This window comes from Wyeomyia smithii, chromosome 2 (genome assembly GCF_029784165.1).
Source record: "Wyeomyia smithii strain HCP4-BCI-WySm-NY-G18 chromosome 2, ASM2978416v1, whole genome shotgun sequence".
Lineage (NCBI taxonomy): Eukaryota > Metazoa > Arthropoda > Insecta > Diptera > Culicidae > Wyeomyia > Wyeomyia smithii.
The window spans coordinates 238984733-239005145 of NC_073695.1; the positions used below are offsets into that span (position 1 = coordinate 238984733).

Consider the following 20413-nt stretch of genomic DNA (forward strand, 5'->3'; position numbering starts at 1 on the left):
TATTGTGGCGTAAATTCAAAGTTTGGGGTCCGGTTTGATTATCACACAACAATTCGTTTGAGTGAGAGAAAAAAAAAACTTTATTCGATATTTTATATTCACATGTTAAAACTAAAATCATTGTCAGCGGTTATTTTTTTTTCATAATCGTTAAATTGCTCAACGTATTTTTCGTTCATATCTTCTCTGTAGGACCCGACATTTCCGTTCCGAATAAAACTGAAATTGGTCGTTTGTTCTTGATTAACTTCTAACGTAATTAATTAGTTGAACTCACCGGAATTCTTTGGCATCGTTTCGCTTTCTATCCTCACTATAATTAGTCTTCCTGGCCCATTCTACGAGTGCGTCCATGTTGCATGATTTGTTTGCTGCAAAGATAATGCAAGTCGTATAAATTCAATTATAGGTAGAATTTTCATAACGTCTCTTTATAGCAATATCAAGCTGTAAATAATTTCCTTGCAACATGAGAACTGATTTCTCTGTCATTTCGTCTCAGCTGTGTATTGAACCAATTAGCGAAATAAAAAGTTTAGTGTAGAGAATATATGACTTGGAAAAAGTGCTCTGATTTATGGTTCATGATGGTGCTTGTGGGAGTAGAATGACCACTGTGTCACCCCTTGTATTTGCTTATGGCAACACCATACCTTTGTTCACATACATTGGCATTCTATTCGCTCTCATTCGATTACAAACGTGCGTAATAAAGAGTTGTTCCTTTTCTCGTTGACTTGCTGCGTTAGTGTTTTTCGGTGACATTGTCCCTTTTCCTGGTTTTTCGTCAAGCGCTAACTTCAGGTTATCGGCCCAGTGTCAGGAAAAGCGGTCATTTATGAAGAAAAGCTGTTTTCCGGAAGAATCGCGTTTTTCTCTCCGACGATTGTGTTAAGTTGATCGAGTCAAGATGGCGGATCATGTGAAAATTTCTTTCACTAAGCTAAATGGAAGCAATTATGTTTCCTGGAAATATCGTATGACGACGATATTGGAGCGAGATGAGGTTTGGTATGTAATCGAATCGCCGAAACCGGAGGAGCTCGATGATGATTATCCTCAGTGGCAGAAGAATGATCGAAAAGCACGTTCTACAATCGCTCTATTTGTAGAGGATAGCCAGCTTAGGTTCATAAAGAAAGCAAAATCAGCGAGGGAAATGTGGTATAACCTCAAAACATACCACGAGAAAGCAACTTTTGGTAATCAAGCGTTGCTGTTGAAGCAATTATGTGCCTTAAATTTGGGCGAGAGCGGTGATGTCGGAAAACACATCGAAGAGATTGAAAATCTCTATGAGCGTTTGGACAATGCGGGAGTTGAATTGAGCGAGCTGCTTCGAATCATAATGTTGCTGCGTAGTTTACCGTCGTCCTTTGATAGCTTCGTTACTTCGTTAGAAAACAGACCACCGGAAGATTTAACGATGGATTTGGCCAGAAGCGAAGAAGCCTGCCGGAAAGCGAGGTAAAGGAGGAGCGAGCATTAAAAAGTGTAGTTAAATTTAAAAATGACAAACGAAAGTGTTTTTTCTGTAATATGCCGGGCCATATACGAAAGAACTGCCGTAAGTTAATTGCTTCGAAAAAGGAAGAGAATATAAACAAACCGACTCCTAGCTCCAGCGAACAAAAAGCTAAGCAGGTTCAGGTGGAACCGAAACCAATGGTGACGTCATCAGCGAGTTCGAGCACGGTACATGGTGCTATATGTTTCGTTGCAGAAGGAGCAATTCCTGGTGCCTGGACGATAGATAGTGGTTGCACCTGTCACATGACAAACGACCGCGAGTTTTTTAACGAGTTTTTGCGGGATGTCGTTGTCGAGGTAACACTTGCTGATGGGACTTGGACAAAATCATACCACGAGAAAGCAACTATTGGTAATCAAGCGTTGCTGTTGAAGCAATTATGTGCCTTAAATTTGGGCGAGAGCGGTGATGTCGGAAAACACATCGAAGAGATTGAAAATCTCTATGAGCGTTTGGACAATGCGGGAGTTGAATTGAGCGAGCTGCTTCGAATCATAATGTTGCTGCGTAGTTTACCGTCGTCCTTTGATAGCTTCGTTACTTCGTTAGAAAACAGACCACCGGAAGATTTCACGATGGATTTGGCCAGAAGCGAAGAAGCCTGCCGGAAAGCGAGGTAAAGGAGGAGCGAGCATTAAAAAGTGTAGTTAAATTTAAAAATGACAAACGAAAGTGTTTTTTCTGTAATATGCCGGGCCATATACGAAAGAACTGCCGTAAGTTAATTGCTTCGAAAAAGGAAGAGAATATAAACAAACCGACTCCTAGCTCCAGCGAACAAAAAGCTAAGCAGGTTCAGGTGGAACCGAAACCAATGGTGACGTCATCAGCGAGTTCGAGCACGGTACATGGTGCTATATGTTTCGTTGCAGAAGGAGCAATTCCTGGTGCCTGGACGATAGATAGTGGTTGCACCTGTCACATGACAAACGACCGCGAGTTTTTTAACGAGTTTTTGCGGGATGTCGTTGTCGAGGTAACACTTGCTGATGGGACTTGGACAAAATCGGTTGGAAGCGGTAACGGGGTTTTGTTCGGCGTAAATGGTGAAGGTAAACGAATCGCGATCAAATTGGAAAATGTTTTGTACGTTCCGTCGCTCGAAGGTGGACTAATTTCAGTTCGAAAATTAGCATTGAAAGGGTTTGCAGTAATTTTCAAGGTTAACTGCTTCGAGATCCGTGCCCCGGATGGTGTCGTTGTCGCAATGGGTGAAACGATCGGTAACCAGTATAAGTTAAAACTAGCAGAGCAATGTAATGCAGTGAAATTGACAGCCACTACCACAACGAACTGTGTCAGCATACTTGGCACAGAAGATTTGGCCATCGAGATGTGAGTGTCATAGCGGATATCCAATCCAAGGATCTAGCAAGTGGACTAGTGATTAAAGACTGTGGCCAACGAATCGTTTGTGAGTGTTGTCTGCAAGGAAAACTGGTGCGCAATCCGTTCCCTCCAGTAACCGAGCGCAAGTCCAAGCAGCCACTGGATCTTATTCACAGTGATCTGTGCGGACCGATGGAACACCGGACGCCAAGCGGTAACAGATATCTGATGACGCTGATAGACGATTACAGCAGATTTTGTGTGGTGGTTCTCCTGAAATCGAAAGATGAAGCAGCAGGTAAAATTCGTGAGTATGTACGTTGGACTGAAAATGTTTTCGGTCGGAAACCTAAAGCCATCAGATCAGATGGCGGAGGGGAGTACACCGGGCATGATTTGCAAAGTTTTTATAAATCCGAAGGAATCGAGACACAATTCACTGTTCTCTACTCACCACAACAAAACGGAGTAGCGGAACGGAAGAATCGCTCTCTTCAAGAGAAGGCTAATTGTATGCTCCTTGACGCTCATTTACCAAAGCAGTATTGGGGAGAGGCAGTTCTGACTGCAGCTTTTATTCTGAACAGAATGCCTTCGCGTGCGGTTGGTCGCACGCCGTATGAGTTGTGGACCGGATTGAAGCCTGACCTGACGCAATTCAGAGTTTTCGGTTGTGAAGCTTATGTTCACATTCCGGATATCAAAAGAAAGAAGTTTGACCCTAAAGCGAAAAAGCTTGTGTTTGTTGGCTATTCGGACCATCATAAAGGTTTTCGCTTTCTCGACCGGAATACAGACAGGATTGTTTTAAGCCGGGATGCGCGCTTCATCTAGCTGAATAACGGATCGGAGCAGGAGATTGCTGAGAAGCAGAAGCAGCAAACAGTTTCTGATGAGAAGACAGCTGATAATGAGTGTGAAATGGTGATGAATCCCGTTGAGCAGATAGATGGAGTAGCAGAAGAACTCGATGAAAATTCAGTGTACGAAGACGCCAATGATACAAGCGAGTGTGATTTCTTGGGTTTTGAGGAGGATGAAAACCAGAATGATAGTGATCAACAGTGTTTGAGGAGATCTGATCGGCGTACTCGCGGAGTCCTACCGCAACGATTTAATGATTATGTAGTGGAAGTTACTTGTCATGATGAAGAGCCAGATGATTATCGGCAGGCGCTGGTCTTACCTAAGTGGAAGAATGCTATGGAAGACGAAATGAGATCTCATGAGCTTAACGGTACGTGGGAACTCGTGAACTTGCCAGTTGGGAAGAAAGTGATTGGATCTAAGTGGGTCTATAAGATCAAACGTGACGAAACGGGGAAGGTGGTGAAACACAAAGCCCGCGTCGTTGCACAGGGCTATGCACAATCGCTTGGTATCGACTATCTGGAAGTGTTTGCTCCGATAACGCGACAAACAACGCTGCGTGCGATGTTGGCTATAGCAGGAAAGAACAAGTTACTTCTCAGGCAGTACGATGTCAAAACAGCATACTTAAATGGAACCGTAGACGAAGAGCTTTACATGCGTCAGCCTCCTGGATTTGTCACTAAAGGCAAGGAGGAATCAGTGTGTAGGCTCGTAAAGAGCATTTACGGCTTGCGCCAGTCGGCCAGATGTTGGAACAGGTCATTAGACAGTGTACTTTGTAGCCTTGGTTTTCGGCGGTGTGATTAAGACCCCTGTCCGTATATTCGACGCACCGGGAACGTGCTAGTGTATATACTGATATATGCGGACGATTCATTAATTGGTTCTTCGGAAGAATGCCAAATTACCCAGGTGTACAATTGTTTACGCGAAGAGTTTGATATCGTTGATCTTGGACCAGTGCGATTTTTTTTGGATTTGAAATAGTGCGTGAAGACGGTTATTTTTCATTGCGTCTCACATCGTACATCGAGCAGTTGGTTTCTAAGTTTGGAATGACAAACGCTGCTCCTGTGAAGACACCTATGGTTCCGGGATATACCACAATTAACACTGACAGTAAGCAGTTTTCGGATATAACGCTTTACCGCAGTCTAGTGGGAGCGCTGCTTTATTTGTCGGTGAACGCTCGCCCAGACGTATCCATAAGTGTAGGTCTCCTAGGCAGAAAAATGAGTAACCCGAATCAAAGTGACTGGGCAGCTGCTAAAAGAGTTCTCCAGTACTTAAACACTACAAAGAATTTGAGGCTGAAGTTTGGTCCGGTTAAGGACTGGAAGTTAATTGGGTACTCGGACTCTGACTGGGCTGGTGATCAGCAAAATAGAAAATCGACGACTGGAGTAGTGTTTTTCTTTGGTGAAGGGCCCATCAGTTGGATAAGTAAAGCTCAGGCTTCAGTAGCTCTTTCGTCGTTAGAAGCTGAGTATAATGCGCTAACCATAGCGTGCCAGGAAGCTGTCTGGATAAGACGTTTGCTCAAGGACTTGGGTGAACAGCAAGCGAAACCAACAACATTATATGAAGATAACCAGGGGTGTATATGTTTCGCGAAGGCGGAACGTTCAAGCGGCAGAGTAAAGCATATTGACACAAAAGGCCATTTCATCAAACACCTCTGCGATCGTAATATCATCGTTTTGACGTATTGCCCTTCAAGTGAGATGGTGGCGGATGCTTTAACCAAGCCTTTAGGGCCATTGTTGCATAGCCAATTTGTCGAGCGTATTGGACTTTCAGCTTGACCAGTGGTTATTCAGGAGGAGTGTGGGAGTAGAATGACCACTGTGTCACCCCTTGTATTTGCTTATGGCAACACCATACCTTTGTTCACATACATTGTCATTATATTTGCTTTCATTCGATTACAAACGTGCGTAATAAAGAGTTGTTCCTTTTCTCGTTGACTTGCTGCGTTAGTGTTTTTCGGTGACATTGTCCCTTTTCCTGGTTTTTCGTCAAGCGCTAACTTCAGTGCTTTTGCCTCTTTTACCTGACAATGGAACATTGAGAATTTAGAAAGGTTTATATTTTAATTTTTCAACATAGTTTGCTTCTAGCCAAGGCTCCTGATTCATATATTCAATATTCCTTCGCTGTATGAGACACTTGCCGCAAATCCTACCTCCTTCTGTTAGATAAGCAATCTCTTCATCGGAGAAGAAAAAAGTTCAAAAGGAACGGCATAAACAACTTTATTTATCTCCACATTTGAATTCACTCGATAACTACTCTTAACTCTCTAGTGCCCAATGCCGCCTTCAGACGGGCTTCAGTTAAACCTCTAAAAAGCTTTAATAAAAACTTAAACAATGTTTAAGAAGATTCATAGATTTTACCGAAGTTCGTCTAAAAATTAACTTGGGCACTAGAGGCTTATAAGAGAATCGTGAGTGTGCAAAGTTCGCTAGTTGTTTTGCTGCGATCGGTTCTCTTCGCGAATATTTCATCACTTTGAAGTGAAGACTCATATTCTAAATGCTTTGCATAGTGAAGACGTCCAAGTCTCAAATTATGATGCGAACGAATTACAACTGATTGTATGCAAACATCAGGAGGAAAGTATACTTGTATCCATATTTTTTGCACGCAATTCTGCAACATCTATTTGCTCCTGTGAAGGCATTGCATTCATACAGGGGCGCTGACGCTTTCGTTATGGTTTGATGTGATTCGGGAATGACAAATGGATTTTAATGCAATGAGGCTAAATCGTGAGACTAGACTATATGTTCATTGTTGACAAGTCGATTACCGCAGAGCCATTGCTTCATTTTTGGGACCAGAAGTGCGCGTTTCTTTTCTGTGATTTTTTGTTCTCACCGTTTTTTGCTACTTGTTGAATCTAACCAATGAAAAGTAAACGTGCATCACAGAAAAATGATGTCGTGACCTCACCAACAGACGTAAAAAGTATCTCTGCCGGTTTCGTAGTCCATTTTTATTATAAAACTAACCACCACAGCGTCTTAAAATCTTGGAATTTAGAGTGACTAAAGTTGGAACTTGCAATTTTTTTCAAAGATTTCTGGAACTCGGAAACTTTTTGTTTTGTATTGCCAACTATTGTGTATCTCAATGCATACGTTTGGTTGTCATTCTTTTCCTATTTTTTCTTGAATTTGTGTGACACTGTTACTTGGGAACTCTCGTTAACGATTTTATTTCCTTCACCACTGATTAAAGATCGTTTACAATGTTCTGAATCTAATTTCTTATGTTTTCAGTGCCCTGGTAATTGTATTTTTCATAGAGCCTCAGTGAATCCAAAATCAAAACCATATCTCGAGGATCCATGCAGTTTTTTAGTTTTTGGCATTAGAAAAAATTTTCGGTAACGAAAATTTTATCTTTTTTTATCATCGATCGGAAAAGTGAATCTTTGAGTGTGAAGTCCTGTCTTAAGACTTCCGGAAGTTCGATTACAAAGGTTAAGTTAGTCTTTGAGAACTTCGCCTGGGACTTGTAATACATGAATCCCCGTACGTGCGTAGAAAATAACGGCCACCTGGATTCAAGTCAGTTACTATACTGATTTTTTCTAAACAAATTCTGCCGTTCCAAGCATAGTTGTCCCATATTCTACACAAACCTTATGTATGCTGGGAGAGTTATGCTTGGAACGGCAGAATTCAACTTAAACCCAACCTACAGACATTGCGGAGCGAAACAATTCTCTTTTCCTTGTCGTTTTCTCCTTGTCATTTTTAGCTCTTTAATTCTGGGCTTTAAAACTTTATGGCTCTTCTTTTTTTGTTGCTTACTCATTTCGCTGCCATGCGGTTGTCGTTGTTTCTCCCATGGGAAATATGGTGTCTAGTATCAGCAATTTATTGTGGCGAAAGGAAGTCGGGAAATATTCTATTTCAGACTATGCAACAAAAAATCCACTAGGGTTTGCAATCCCGGGAACGATTTCCTGGGAAATAGCTTTTCCCGGGATTCCCGGATCCCGGGAACAAAAATATTGGTTCCCGGGATCCCGGGATTCCCGAGTTCCGCAAAAAATTTTGTATGATTCTTATGCAATATTGAAATAAAATTAAATACGTTAAACTGGTGCGACCTGAACTGCCTGTGATCGCATAATTGTAACATTCGACATTTTATGGATTTTGCGCTTTTTATTGGGAAATGCTCAAAATAGTATGTACTTTTCAAATCTGAAAAAATATGCTTATGTTTGTTTGAAAAAAATTGTAAAAAATACCAAATTGTTTTGTCACATAGCGTAAATAACCGCATAATTGTCACACTACTTAACCTTTTCAACTAATTTGTCATAAGAGCTTCCATCCAAATCCACATCTGCATCCTGTGGAACTCGGAAGTGATTCTGGTCCGGAAACCAACCACCGGTGATCCGTTTCTGATGTTTAGCTCATGCTCGTTGAATACAAGAAAAACTTCATTTCCACTGTGATAAATTCCAAAAGTAGCTTGAAAGTAACGGCATAAAAGTATCATTGCAAAAATTTCCACCAATTTGACTTCAAAAGTAGTGTTCAACGTTTACATAGTGTAAAGTAGTGCTTTCTTCGTGATACTAAGTTTAGTTGAACTGTCTATTTGCAAAAATATATTGGGAACAATGCATTTAAGGTCAAAATATAAAAGTGTCATTTGCTCGAACAACCAATTTTGCAAATGTTACAATTATGCGGTTATGGGCAGTGAATTGAATCATTTTATAAAACTTAAAGTCAGTATAGTATTTCAACGTAAAAATCATCTTTGCATGTTAATTAGTAAGCCTTCAAATGCTCTAAGACTGACTTTTTTTGACTCGTATTAAACTGATTATTTAGTATTCTATCGTTTCCTTCCGGTTTGTCTCGGTCACAGAAAACCACCGAACGGCGAAATAACAAAATAAAGTAGTTGATGAACCAAAATTCTTCCTCGAAATCTTACGTTCTAATCAATAATGATATAAACTCCAAAAGGGTTTGAAATGTTGTTCTGTCAATGAAAATTAGATTAAAAACGCAGTTAATTTATAATTATCACAATAGCATAGCAAATATATTTAAATGAAAAAAAAATAGCGAATAGGTTTGCCACCGCTCAAGTAAACAGTAAATATTTACTGTAGTGTAAAAAACATTTTGCTAAAAAAGTCCGTACCGAATATAGCAAATATTTTCCGCGCCCAATGCCTGCCTAACACTTAGTTTTTTCTTCAACAAACTGAATGGATTGGACACCAGTTTTCAATTAGGTGTAGCAAAAGCTGTAATCGGTGATTTGAATGTATTCTAGAAATCGAACATCAGCGGTGATTCAGCAGACTTGAGCAAAGTTTTACAGAAGGAAATAAAATTTTTGAGCTTAACGGAAAGTTGTCAGCGGATCTGAAGCGATTGTTTGACGACATGAAGCCCTTTAATTTTTTCATGCGAATTGAGAATGAAATTTAAACAATTTTTTGTTACCTTTTACTGATCAACTGATCAACTTTATTAAAAATCTCATTTTGCTAAAAAAATTGTCTGTTCCCGATTCCCGGGAATTCCCGGGAAATGCGATTTTTTATTCCCGGTTCTCGGGAATATTGCAAACCCTTCTTACCACTAGACTACGAAATTTGAAAAGTCGATTTTATTTGGCACCCTATTTTTTATGTCATGAGATACACAACAGGTCAAAAGTTGCTTTCGAATTGACCATTGACTAAACTGCACAACGGTTGATTTAAACAAAACGTGCGTTGCACAGTAAGCGGTATCGCGAATGATAGCAGGAGAACACTTTATCTTTCACGTTTTATGTTCTCCCCAATTCTCTCTCTTCAATATTCTTTTGCACTCATATGTAAGCTACAACATAACCCATATTGATAGTCAGAGACGTGAGCTGCGCCAAATCACTGTTTTCCGTTTTGTTATATGTCATTGAAGTAGGTTGTTCTCTCTCTCAACCTGCCACTCCAATATTCTCTACATTCACATTTTTTTATCAAAAAAACCCCAAACAGAATTTCTGGCTACGCCACTGTAGAACCCTAATAGTTTTTTTGCGATATAATTGTTACCACTTTGATGAAGTTTAAAAAAATGGTTAAAAGTTTGTTATAAATAAATTCTCAGTACCGTGATTTTACATAAGATATGTTTCAAGGGAATTTTCTGCTCAAGACGTTGAAGGCAGGATTGATAAAGTGATAATGACTCTATTGACTTTTTTCATTCAAATATTGACCAAACTTCGACGGATAGTGCTGCCCACTGTCAACGGAACGGAACTTGCAGGCTTTTGCAGATTTTTGCCTGTGCGAGCGTTGGTTTTATTATAGACTAGCTGTCCCGGCAAACTTCATTCAAACGATTTTTAAACACTCTAAATTGATTTCACCTTCATCCAAAGATTTACATTCCAATTTGTTAATTGTCTGCAAATGCATAGAATCGGACATTGAGTACGTTCAAACTTAAAAGAAAAATCGTTAAAATGATTAGTTTTATCGGAATGGGAACATCTTTGCCTTTCAGTTTTTGTACATCACCTCGATTCTAAAAATACCCATATTTGCTCCTGATTTCCAGAAAAAGAATTGAATCATTCTGGTTCCAAATATACCCATATCTGGTGGAATTCGGCCATTTTCGACTGTTTTCCGAATCTGAAAGTCGCTATCTTGGATTTCAAAACAGCATGTGGAGTTCATTTCTAGCCTCTGAGCGTCATTATTGTTTTAAAAATAATCATTTTAGGTAGTAATCGGTCTTTTTTCTCTTCATCATCACAATGACGGAAACACCCATTTAGGATGGTATTTGGCCACTTTCGGCTATTTTTCATACACCGGATGTTGCCATCTTAGAATTCAAAATGGTGTCTGAGGTCGATACTTGACTTCTATATGACTGACGATGCAAAGTTACGGGAATAGCCATATTGGCATAGACACCGGAAGTTGCCATTTTGGCAATGGCGTCGGGTCTATCTGTGCAACATGTGCACTGCACAGGTACCCTATTCTCTAATATCCGAGCATATGCATAATTATCAAAATATTGTAACCTATAAACACAAGTAATCATACTAGCGAAACCCTTCAATTTAAAGCATTGGTTTGATTGTATCATTTCATTTGTGGAAAAAGAACTTGAATAAATGTTTGGTACACATGTAACGAAATCAGCCACGCGACGCCTCTGTATTTTGAAATTCAAAACTGTGTCTGTGGTCGATTTTTGGCTTCTGTTCATCATCATGATTTCTGAAATACCCATATTAGGTGGTATTTGGTCACTTTCGGTTGTTTTTTAGAAACAGAAAGTCGTCATTTTGGATTTAAAATTGGCATGTGGAGTCGATTTCTGGTTTCCGAGCGTTATCCTGGTTTCGGAAACTCTTGAATAGGGTGTTATTCGGTCATTTTGGATTGTGTCCCAGAAACCTGAAATCGCCATCTTAGAATTCGAAATAGTATCTGAGGTTGATTTTTGGCTTCTGTGCAGCGTCACGATCTCCCAGATGGTCTCGAGGTACGATGCTGGCCTAACAAGCCAGTCATCGTAAGTTCGAGTCTCGGCTTGGGAGAGACTGTTAGTGTCAGTAGGATCCTAGCCACAGAACGGAAGGTCAACTTCATGTATATGATCAAACAGAAGGTGTACACAAAGAGGACTGAAAAATCACGAATGAATTTTCTTTGCCCTCAGCAGTATATATTTGTCGTGTACGTTTACGCCACTGCGACAGTGGTATAAAGTGGCATAATTTATTCGATGTTTTGAATTGACGGTTATTTCAACAGTTTAACCTGTTCAATTCGAACTTGTACGTGCAATGCAAAAACGTTGTGCGAAAACATCAAAGTTTCACATTTGTGCAATTTTTTATATTCGAAAATCTATAATGTGGCTTAGTGGAAGTGAGTGAAAGTATCAACAAAAGCTATCTGATGTTCCGTACATGTTGGTTTGGAACACGAACCGCAATCAATGCTATTTAAAATCGGGTGTTCGAAACTGTTAATGATGCAATTATTGCGAAGGTCTTCCTCTCACGATTGTATCATGTGTTAGCGAAAGTTATTCATAAAAATTAGTTTGAAACTTTATCGTTGTCATAAATCAAATATGAAGTGTTTTTTTTTGTTTTTGTTTAAAGGAAGTGCAACTTTGTGTTGTAAGAAGATGTTGTACAGATAAATTTTTCTAGGCAAATATCTAGATATTTTATAATATTGAATCAATACCTTGAAACCATGAAATTTCTAAACAGGATTCATCCTGTTATTTCATTATATCACATGTTTTATCGATCACCCGAGATCCAAACTCTGAAGGTATATCGGTTTTGGACTCATTGATGCTAGATGCATTCGATGGAATAAAAATAAAGAGGATGAGATTAGATAAACTTGGATAACCTTCTGGAGCAACGGATAATGTGGTTGTACGAACGGATAATGTGGTTGTAGCATATTAATTTTGCGAACGATATTTCGATATTAACTATTCACGGATTTCTGGCATTTATATATCAGCTAAAAGGATGTAATTTTCTGAACAAACGTGATTTTATATCATTGTCGTTTAATTTTTCAATGAAGAATGAAAATCGCACTAAATCGCATGAATGACAGTTGGTACATGGGCGAACTGTTATTGTAGCGATTTCGAGCAGATTTCGAACTGTTTTAAATCGGAATTTTAAAACCGAAGGATAACGATAGAAACTTTTTAAAATCATGATTTTATTCGAATGTGTGAATGAACCGGTTCTTAGAAAAGAGCGAAAGAATGAACGGCTCACGAAAAAGAGCCACGGTTTTTTGAGCGCACCAAAACTGATGGATTCGCGCGAACCCGAAGTTTACGCGAGAAAATACGAACTTTCAACGTTTGTGAATCATTGTGAACTATGAGCCGTTCATATGAGTCTGTTTGGAACGGTGAGTGATCGGTTCAGAGCCGCTTTTGCAAAAGAGCCGTTTCGCACACCCCTATGTGAAGTCTTGCTCTTCGGCCAAAATAACCCAGTTATACATTTTGCCAAAGCCCGTCGACATGTTGAGCAGGAGTGCGACTGAAATAGCTTGTCCCCGGGTCGTTTCACACCTCCTGTTTTACTGGTCTTATTTCGAAAAATGCACACGAAAAAGCAGGTCTTCTTCACACAGAGTTCTATTCCACAAAAATCAATATGCGTCGAAACGAAACTAATTTAGAACACTTTTATATTGAATTTAAAATTAATTAATTAATTGAAATAAGTCTTTGAACGATTTTTCACATTATGTGGATGTAACCAATACAAAGGATTTAGAAAATAGGATATGCAATATCTCTCGTGCACCGATAGTATGTAAATCGCAGGTTCTAAAGCAAAGGAAAGCCTTGCTACTTCATTCTAAATCGGAACTCGACATTCTGTTATACACCGACTTCGCATCCAACTGTTTGAGTATACAGGACAATTGCGGGGCTAGCACTACGATCCTACTAACAGTGTCAGTCTGACACTAACAGTCTCTTCCGAGCCGAGACTCGAACCTACGACAACTGGCTTGATAGGCTAGCATCGTACCTCGAGACCATCTGGGACGGTTCGAGATCGCAGATTCTATAAGCATTCGAATCCTAATCACTTTTCGTGACGGACGCAATTTAAATATTCCTTTCATCCCCGTACCTTGCAGTAGTAAAAATTTGCAAATTTCCAGATCGATTATATTATTCGTACTCATCAGTGGTGGGCCCCGCTAACCGAAAATTTAGCGACGCTAATCGCTAAGTCGCTAACCGGAAAATCTAGCTCGATAATCGCTAAACGCTAAACGCTAAACCCACATAAGCGTAACTTTCGCTAATCGCTAATCGCTAAATTTTTAATATGTATATAGTCATATCGCTATATTTATTGCTCGTGTTTTGTAAGATTTGGACCACTTTGATCTGTTTTGGTAGAACAAACGAAAACAATTACTTTTTAAAGCTATTTACAGTAAGAGGTTCACGAAACGGTATTCATATTTGATTTTGTAAAAACAAGTTATTTAGCTTGCTTTGAAAATAGATACTCTTAGGAATGTTTTCATAAAAATTCATTATTATCTGAATCGAAAAAGTAGAACCAAAGTTGTCATTATTTCAAGCGCATTGCAATTTACCGAAGTTCTTGGTGCGCCGAAAATTCAATCTAGACCTTGTGCTTGTTCTTCAAAATGCTCCTGTGGCTTGTACGATAACTGGAACTCCATTCTAAGGTAAAAAAAACTGACAAAAGTAACTTTCGCAGTAAAGTATGTTCATCTTTCGAAGCAATTTACGTACGCCATCAGCAATTCACAGTTTTTCTAAATATTTCTATTGTCGCTTCTCCACAAAATTTAGCGAATTAGCGATTAGCGTTTCGAAGGCCAAAATTTTAGCGACGCTAACAGTTTCGCTAACCAGCTCAAAAATTAGCGAAATCGCTAAATCGCTAACTGAATTTTAGCGTCGCTAATTAGCGAATTAGCGGAATGGTGCCCACCACTGGTACTCATACGTCAAAAGTGTAATATAAAACATCTTTCAAATAATGTAATAACTATTATTGCTGGGAAACTAGAGAGAATTTAAAAGAAATAATATAGAATAAACACATAACCGCATTAAAAGAGTGCACCTGTAGTCTTTTCGCATGGCAGATTTATACCAGTGTGTATGACAGATTTCGGTAAAAGAAAAATAAATTCTATTTATTTTCCGTGTAAAATGCGTTCTTTCCACCACAAGGGAGCTCTGCAAAATTCACTGAGCACTCAGCAGTTTTCGAATCACAGATGACCTTCCGTTCTGTGATCCTAGCGCTAGTCCCGCAATTGTCCTGTACACTAATCAGTCGGCTGCGAAGTCTGTGTATAAAAAACAGAAGGTCAAGTTCCGAATCGGAACGTAGCGCCAAGGCTTTGCTTTGCTTTGCAGCGTCACGATTGCAGAAATACTCATATTTGGGGGAACTTGGTCACTTTTGACTGTTTTCCACCCCCTCCCCTTCTTTCAAAGTACGGAGGGGTGTCGAACCATCATCGAAACATTTATAATCCCCAAAAACCTTCACATGCAAAATTTGGGTCCATTTGCTCGATTAGTTCTCGAGTTGTGAAGAAATTTGTATTTTATTTGTATGACACCCTTCCCTTTCTGAAGAGGGAGGGGTGTCAAATCATCATGAAGGTATTTTTTATCTCCAAAAATCTTATCATGCCAAATTTGGTTCCATTTGCTTGATTAATTCTGGAGTCATGCAAAAATTTGTGTTTCACTTATAAGCCCTTTTTCCAAAGGAGGGAGCGGTGTTGAACAACTATAGTAACATTTCTCACCCCCAGAAAGCTCCACATGCTAAATTTGGTTTCCTTTATTTGTTTGGTTTATGAGTTATGTAGAAATTTCTATTTCATTTGTATGGGAGCCTCTCTTCTAGAAAAGTGAAGGGGCGTCGATCTATCACAGAACTATTGCTTGCTCCCGTGAACCACCAAACGCAAATTTGGTTCCATTTGCTTGAATAAATCTCGAGTTATACAGATATTTATATACAGTTTCGTTTGAATGGTAAGGGTGTCAAACTATCAGAGAAATAATTCATGCTTCTTAATACATTACGTGAAAAGTTTGGCTTCTTTTGCTCGTATTGCTCTCAAGTTATGCAAACATTTGTGGTTCGTTTGTGTGGGGGGGGGGGGGCTCCTTTCCAGATGAGGGAGGGGTCTCAAACTATTATAAGAACCTTTCCCGGCCCCAGAAACCTCTACGTACAAATTTTCATGTTGATCGGTTCAGTAGTTTCCAAGTCTATACGGATCAGACAGACAGAACTCCATTTTTATATGTATAGATTTCAAACGTAATGCTAAAAAGCATTATATTACCTCTTGTTAGCCTGTGTTGAGTGAATTACCGATACGAAATGCGAGACAATGAAATACTGAGGGTTGATAATTACTAAGGGCCGGATTTGTGCTGTGGGGTCCGGGGCAGATATTTTTGCGGGACTCTCTTTTCTTAAAAAAAATGATATGACTTAACGCTTCGCTGGAAACTGACGAGCAAAAAAAGGTCTCCACTCTGTCTTCACGTACGGCCCCTCGTGTCGAAAGGCCCGGGGCATTTACCCCCTTTGCCCCCTTCTCTTAAATTCGGGCCTATAATTGCTGGAACCAGTCTTTCGGAATGACAACCTCTGGAAGAGCGGATAAATATCCTTCATGACCAGCAGTGGTGAAAGTGGTTTTGACGGTATCCCAATCGAACATCGACGTCAAGCGGAGATTCGGTGTCAACAAGGTTCCTTACCGATACGGGCGATTCTTATTGTGTTAGAAAACATTGAATGCAATGATGGAGGTGCATTACCTTTTTAGTCTGTAGAGGCGAACCAGCCAAAAGCTGAAAGCCTCTCTAATAAAGAAAAACACTCTAGTCAAACAAAGAGCATAGAATTGTCGATTGAGCATCTTATAGCGTTTTTTCTCTGCTTTCCAATGCTTGTCTCAGGTTGAAAATTGGTAGTTATGAACAGGGTTGAAATCGCATTTTTCTGATATAATCCAAGATAGCGGCCAAATCCAAGACGGCGGAGCTAAAATTTCAACTTTTCTAAAAACTATTTCACCGCTTGGTGAACGAGGGGTCTACAAATTCGATCAAACAAAAATGGCATCAGTTTTTCTCTATTTCTAGCCTGGTTTCAGCAAGAATTGCTCATAAGCCTTCAGCGCTTTGGCAGTTCGTGCATGGCTTATATGCACTATTCATTCCAATAAACCAAGAACATTGCGTGGCATGAAACTTTCATTGATTTTCTTTCCACTTACATATAACTCATGCTGGGGAGCTTCGTAGTCGCAAGGCTTTAACATGGGTTTATTCTCAGGCTCTCCACTACATCCCCTTCCTTCAAGCTGAATTCTGTAGTACTCCTGCTGACTTTCATCCTAACAACAAAGTTCCTTTTATGATAAAATTGGTCTGAGTAACGTATAATAGTTCTCTTCAGGGAATTGTGATCATGGCATGATCTTGGCTGGAGGAACTAGGTTTCGATAAGACTCCTTCCTCTTGGCAAAAAAGGTTCTACTGAAAATAAAACTGATCAGAGGTAAAGCATTCAGTGCCTCTTCAGGGAATTGTAATTGTGACGCGGTGTTGGTAGGAAGAACGAGCTTTCGATAAGACTCCTTCCTACTAACAAAATAAGTGCTTCTTATAATAAAACTGATCATAGGAATATTTATCCTCTCCAGAAAATTGTAAATGGCGATGTTGGCACGAGGAACGAGGTTTTGATAAACCTGGCCAGTTGGGTGAAATCTCACTCTAGGGAATTATAATTTGGCGATATTGGTAGGATAGGAAAAAACCTAAATTTATCCACCTAGCGGTTATTATTTGTAAAAATAGATTTACATGGAGGCTTCAGCCCAATAAAATATATTCACTCTTTGGGTTCTAAAATATTGATGTTGTAATTGAAGTATAAAATATGAAATTTGACGTGATGTTAGTGCATAAGAAATAACGAAATAAAAGAAATGACTTTTAATTTCGAACAATTTCATCTCGAGCGATACCGGGAACGTTCAAATAGTACGAAACCACATTTAAATTATGTTGAGGCCACATATATTGATCAAAGCAGGTATAGTTTTAAATAGTCTTTGAATTTCTTTTCGTTCCATAACTTTTGAACCACATATCAAGTTGTTATGAAGTTAGTTATTTGTAAGTTTAAGAGATAACTCGTTCGTATGACGCTAGTTATGTTGAATAAGTCGTGTAATCTTTGAGATAATAGTATCGTTGTTTTATCAATTTAATATATAACGGTTGCTTGAGTTCGATTATAGTCGAACGAAATGGAAACGTATAGAGCAGCCGAATTATGAAAACACTTGTTCAATCATAATTCATCAGTCAACCCTTAACTAGCCCGTTCATCTGATATCAATATTGTTCAAATCGGTTGTGTAGTTTCTGAGATAATAAAGTTTCGTGATTTTTACATTTTGATACATAACCTCTAAACTAGAAATCCGATTACAATAAAATTCAATGATGACACCCCGTTAAGCATACAGACGCGAGGCATACGGACGCGAGGCATAGTACGCCAGGCATAATGGACGGCAGGCATACGGACACGAGGCATATGGACGCGAGGCCGAATGGACGCGAGGCCGAATGGACGCGAGGCCGAATGGACGCGAGGCCGAATGGACGCGAGGCCGAATGGACGCGAGGCCAAAAGGAAGTGATGCGGAATATGTTATTATCGTCATCATCATCACAGCATTCAATAACATGTATTTCGCTTCAAACTGTCATTTGGAAAGCAATACACTCGCGGCCTTCGGCCGACTCGTTGTTCGAGTGAATGCTGTCCTTACTCGCTACCGCTCGTTCGGACTTAACTAAGGGAAGAAAACTCTGTTTGAGTAGACCTAGCGAACCAGTAGATCAGTCGTTTGGGTGCGAGAGGCCGCCGCTTCCGACGGCGGGTCGGCGGCCGGCTCGGACTGCAGAAACCACGGCGGCTTAGTGCCGCCTCGTTTCCTTGCCCTCGATTATGCGTCTTCGCCGCATGATTCCAAGAAAAGTATTATACCCAACTTAAACTGTTTAGAAATATAATAACACCTGAACTACATAATTGAATCTCATGCGATCGTACAACATCGCATTCGGCCTCGCGTTCATCCGGCCTTGCGTCCGTTCGGCCTCGCGTCCATGCGGCCTCGCGTCCATTCGGCCTTGTGTCCATTCGGCCTTGTGTCCATTCGGCCTCGCGTCCGTTATGCCTTTTGGCAGTATGCCTCGTATCCATTATGCCTCACATCCACTATGCCTCACATCCATTATGCCTCGCGTCTGTATGCCTAGCATACTATGCCTAACATCCATATGCCTAGCGTCCATATGCCTCGTGTCCCGTCCCCGTGTAGTTTCTGAGATAATAAAGTTTCGTGATTTTTACATTTTGATACATAACCTCTAAACTAGAAATCCGATTACAATAAAATTCAATAGGGTCTTATGGGGCAACTAGACCTTTCATTTGCAATTAATTTCATTGAAATTGGTTCAGCCATATCTGAGAAAATCGAGTGAGATTAGGAGAGCGTTACACACACACATACACACACACATACACACACACACATACAAAAAATGCTCAGCTCGTCGAACTGAGTCGAGTAATATACGACATTCGGCCCTTTTGAGCACTTTTATACCTTTAGTTTTTGCAGTGATTGCTATACCTTTCTAGAAGGAAGGCAAAAAGTCTGGATAAGTGAAAATTTTTACATTGAGAGTCTAGAAGCGAAGGATCTTTTTATAGAAATGAATGTTTATAGATTCGGTGTTTCGTGTTCAACAAATCAACAATTCTTATCCACAGAGAAAATGCCGTCTTTCAAAAATGAACCGTGAAAAGCATTCAAAAATTCAACTCCACGTACCTCTCATCGATTCCACCGATAAATGCTCCTCCAGGGCGTCCACATCCTGTTTACTGTACGACTTTCCCAGAAACAAGGAAACCTCGTCGATGACCGCCCGTAGGTTCCGTTTCATTCGCTCGTACGTTAGGAACAGTACATTGAGTTCATCGCGCAGCTTCCAGTAGTCCAGCACGTGATTGCCAAACGGCGCGTAGATTAGGTTATCACTTAGGAAGGCATCGAAAAAGTGCTCCTTAGGTCCGTCGTAGCCAACGATGTTACGATAGTGGTGATAGAAGGAGGTTGCCGCATCTTTAGGGTTACGGGAAACATAGATAATGTTCGGTTTGACCGTCCACACTTGATCAGGAAGTAGCATTGGTGGTAGATGGGATTTTATGTGCCGCGGGCGGGAAAGATTTTCGACGTCACTCACGGAATCCCCACCAATTAGGTTTAACGCTCCGGTCAATCTACGAGGGTGGCTCAAAAAGATTACTAACATTCTGTGAAATAAAGCTGAACACTCACTCCAGAAAGGGAAATCGTTCCTCAAGAGAATGTTTCTTAGCACGTTCGAAGTTCAAACCGTTGTTCAGCAACCAAACCATTTCCTGGGTCCACGTTGTGCCACACTTGGGAAAGGTAATCACCCACACGTCATCCTCGTACACTTGGAACTTTTTGATGCGTTCGGCAATCGGTAGAAACGTTTCGATCATCACACTGTACCTAGCCTTCCCATCTTTCAGGCAATCCGGGAGCAGTCCATCTGGCAGGGTAATTTTGTAATGTTTTTCTGTTCCTGGACACTCAACACGATTCAGTACTGCGGTGTTGATTTTTTCGATTTCAAACATTCTTGTGCTTTTTACTGTGGAGAATTCACAAGTAGCTGTGCGTTCAAATGCGACCGATGTACGATTGAGTGCAAAATAAGTTGCGGTTAGTATTACCTGCGTTCATTCATGCAATGCACTGTGCGTATGAAGAGATAGATAGATAGAGGCGGCCGGGTGCATTGACTGCAAATAGTTGTACACAGCCATATAGTTGTCCAGCGGGTTCTTCGCTTAAGTAAATGACCTCTCTTTGGGTTAGGAAGCGATAGACGCGTTTGCGATTGCTCGCTTTAGTTGCATTGCCTGACGGCGTCGGTCGAGTGTGGTCTCATC

General features: G+C 40.2%; 2 protein-coding genes across 3 annotated transcripts in view; one reads left to right on the plus strand and one right to left on the minus strand.

The window, feature by feature from the left end:
• LOC129721742 (centrosomal protein of 135 kDa) overlaps window positions 1-20413 on the plus strand; it is a 96739-nt gene that overhangs the window by 2604 nt on the left and 73722 nt on the right. The window lies entirely within an intron of this gene.
• Window positions 65-20209, minus strand: LOC129721745 (luciferin sulfotransferase-like). The gene is made up of 4 exons (XM_055674662.1): window positions 19770-20209; window positions 19257-19711; window positions 278-371; window positions 65-219 (listed from the first exon to the last, which is right to left on the minus strand). The coding sequence occupies exons 1-4, from the start codon at window positions 20096-20098 to the stop codon at window positions 99-101; spliced, it is 999 nt and encodes a 332-aa protein (XP_055530637.1). The 5' UTR covers window positions 20099-20209; the 3' UTR covers window positions 65-98.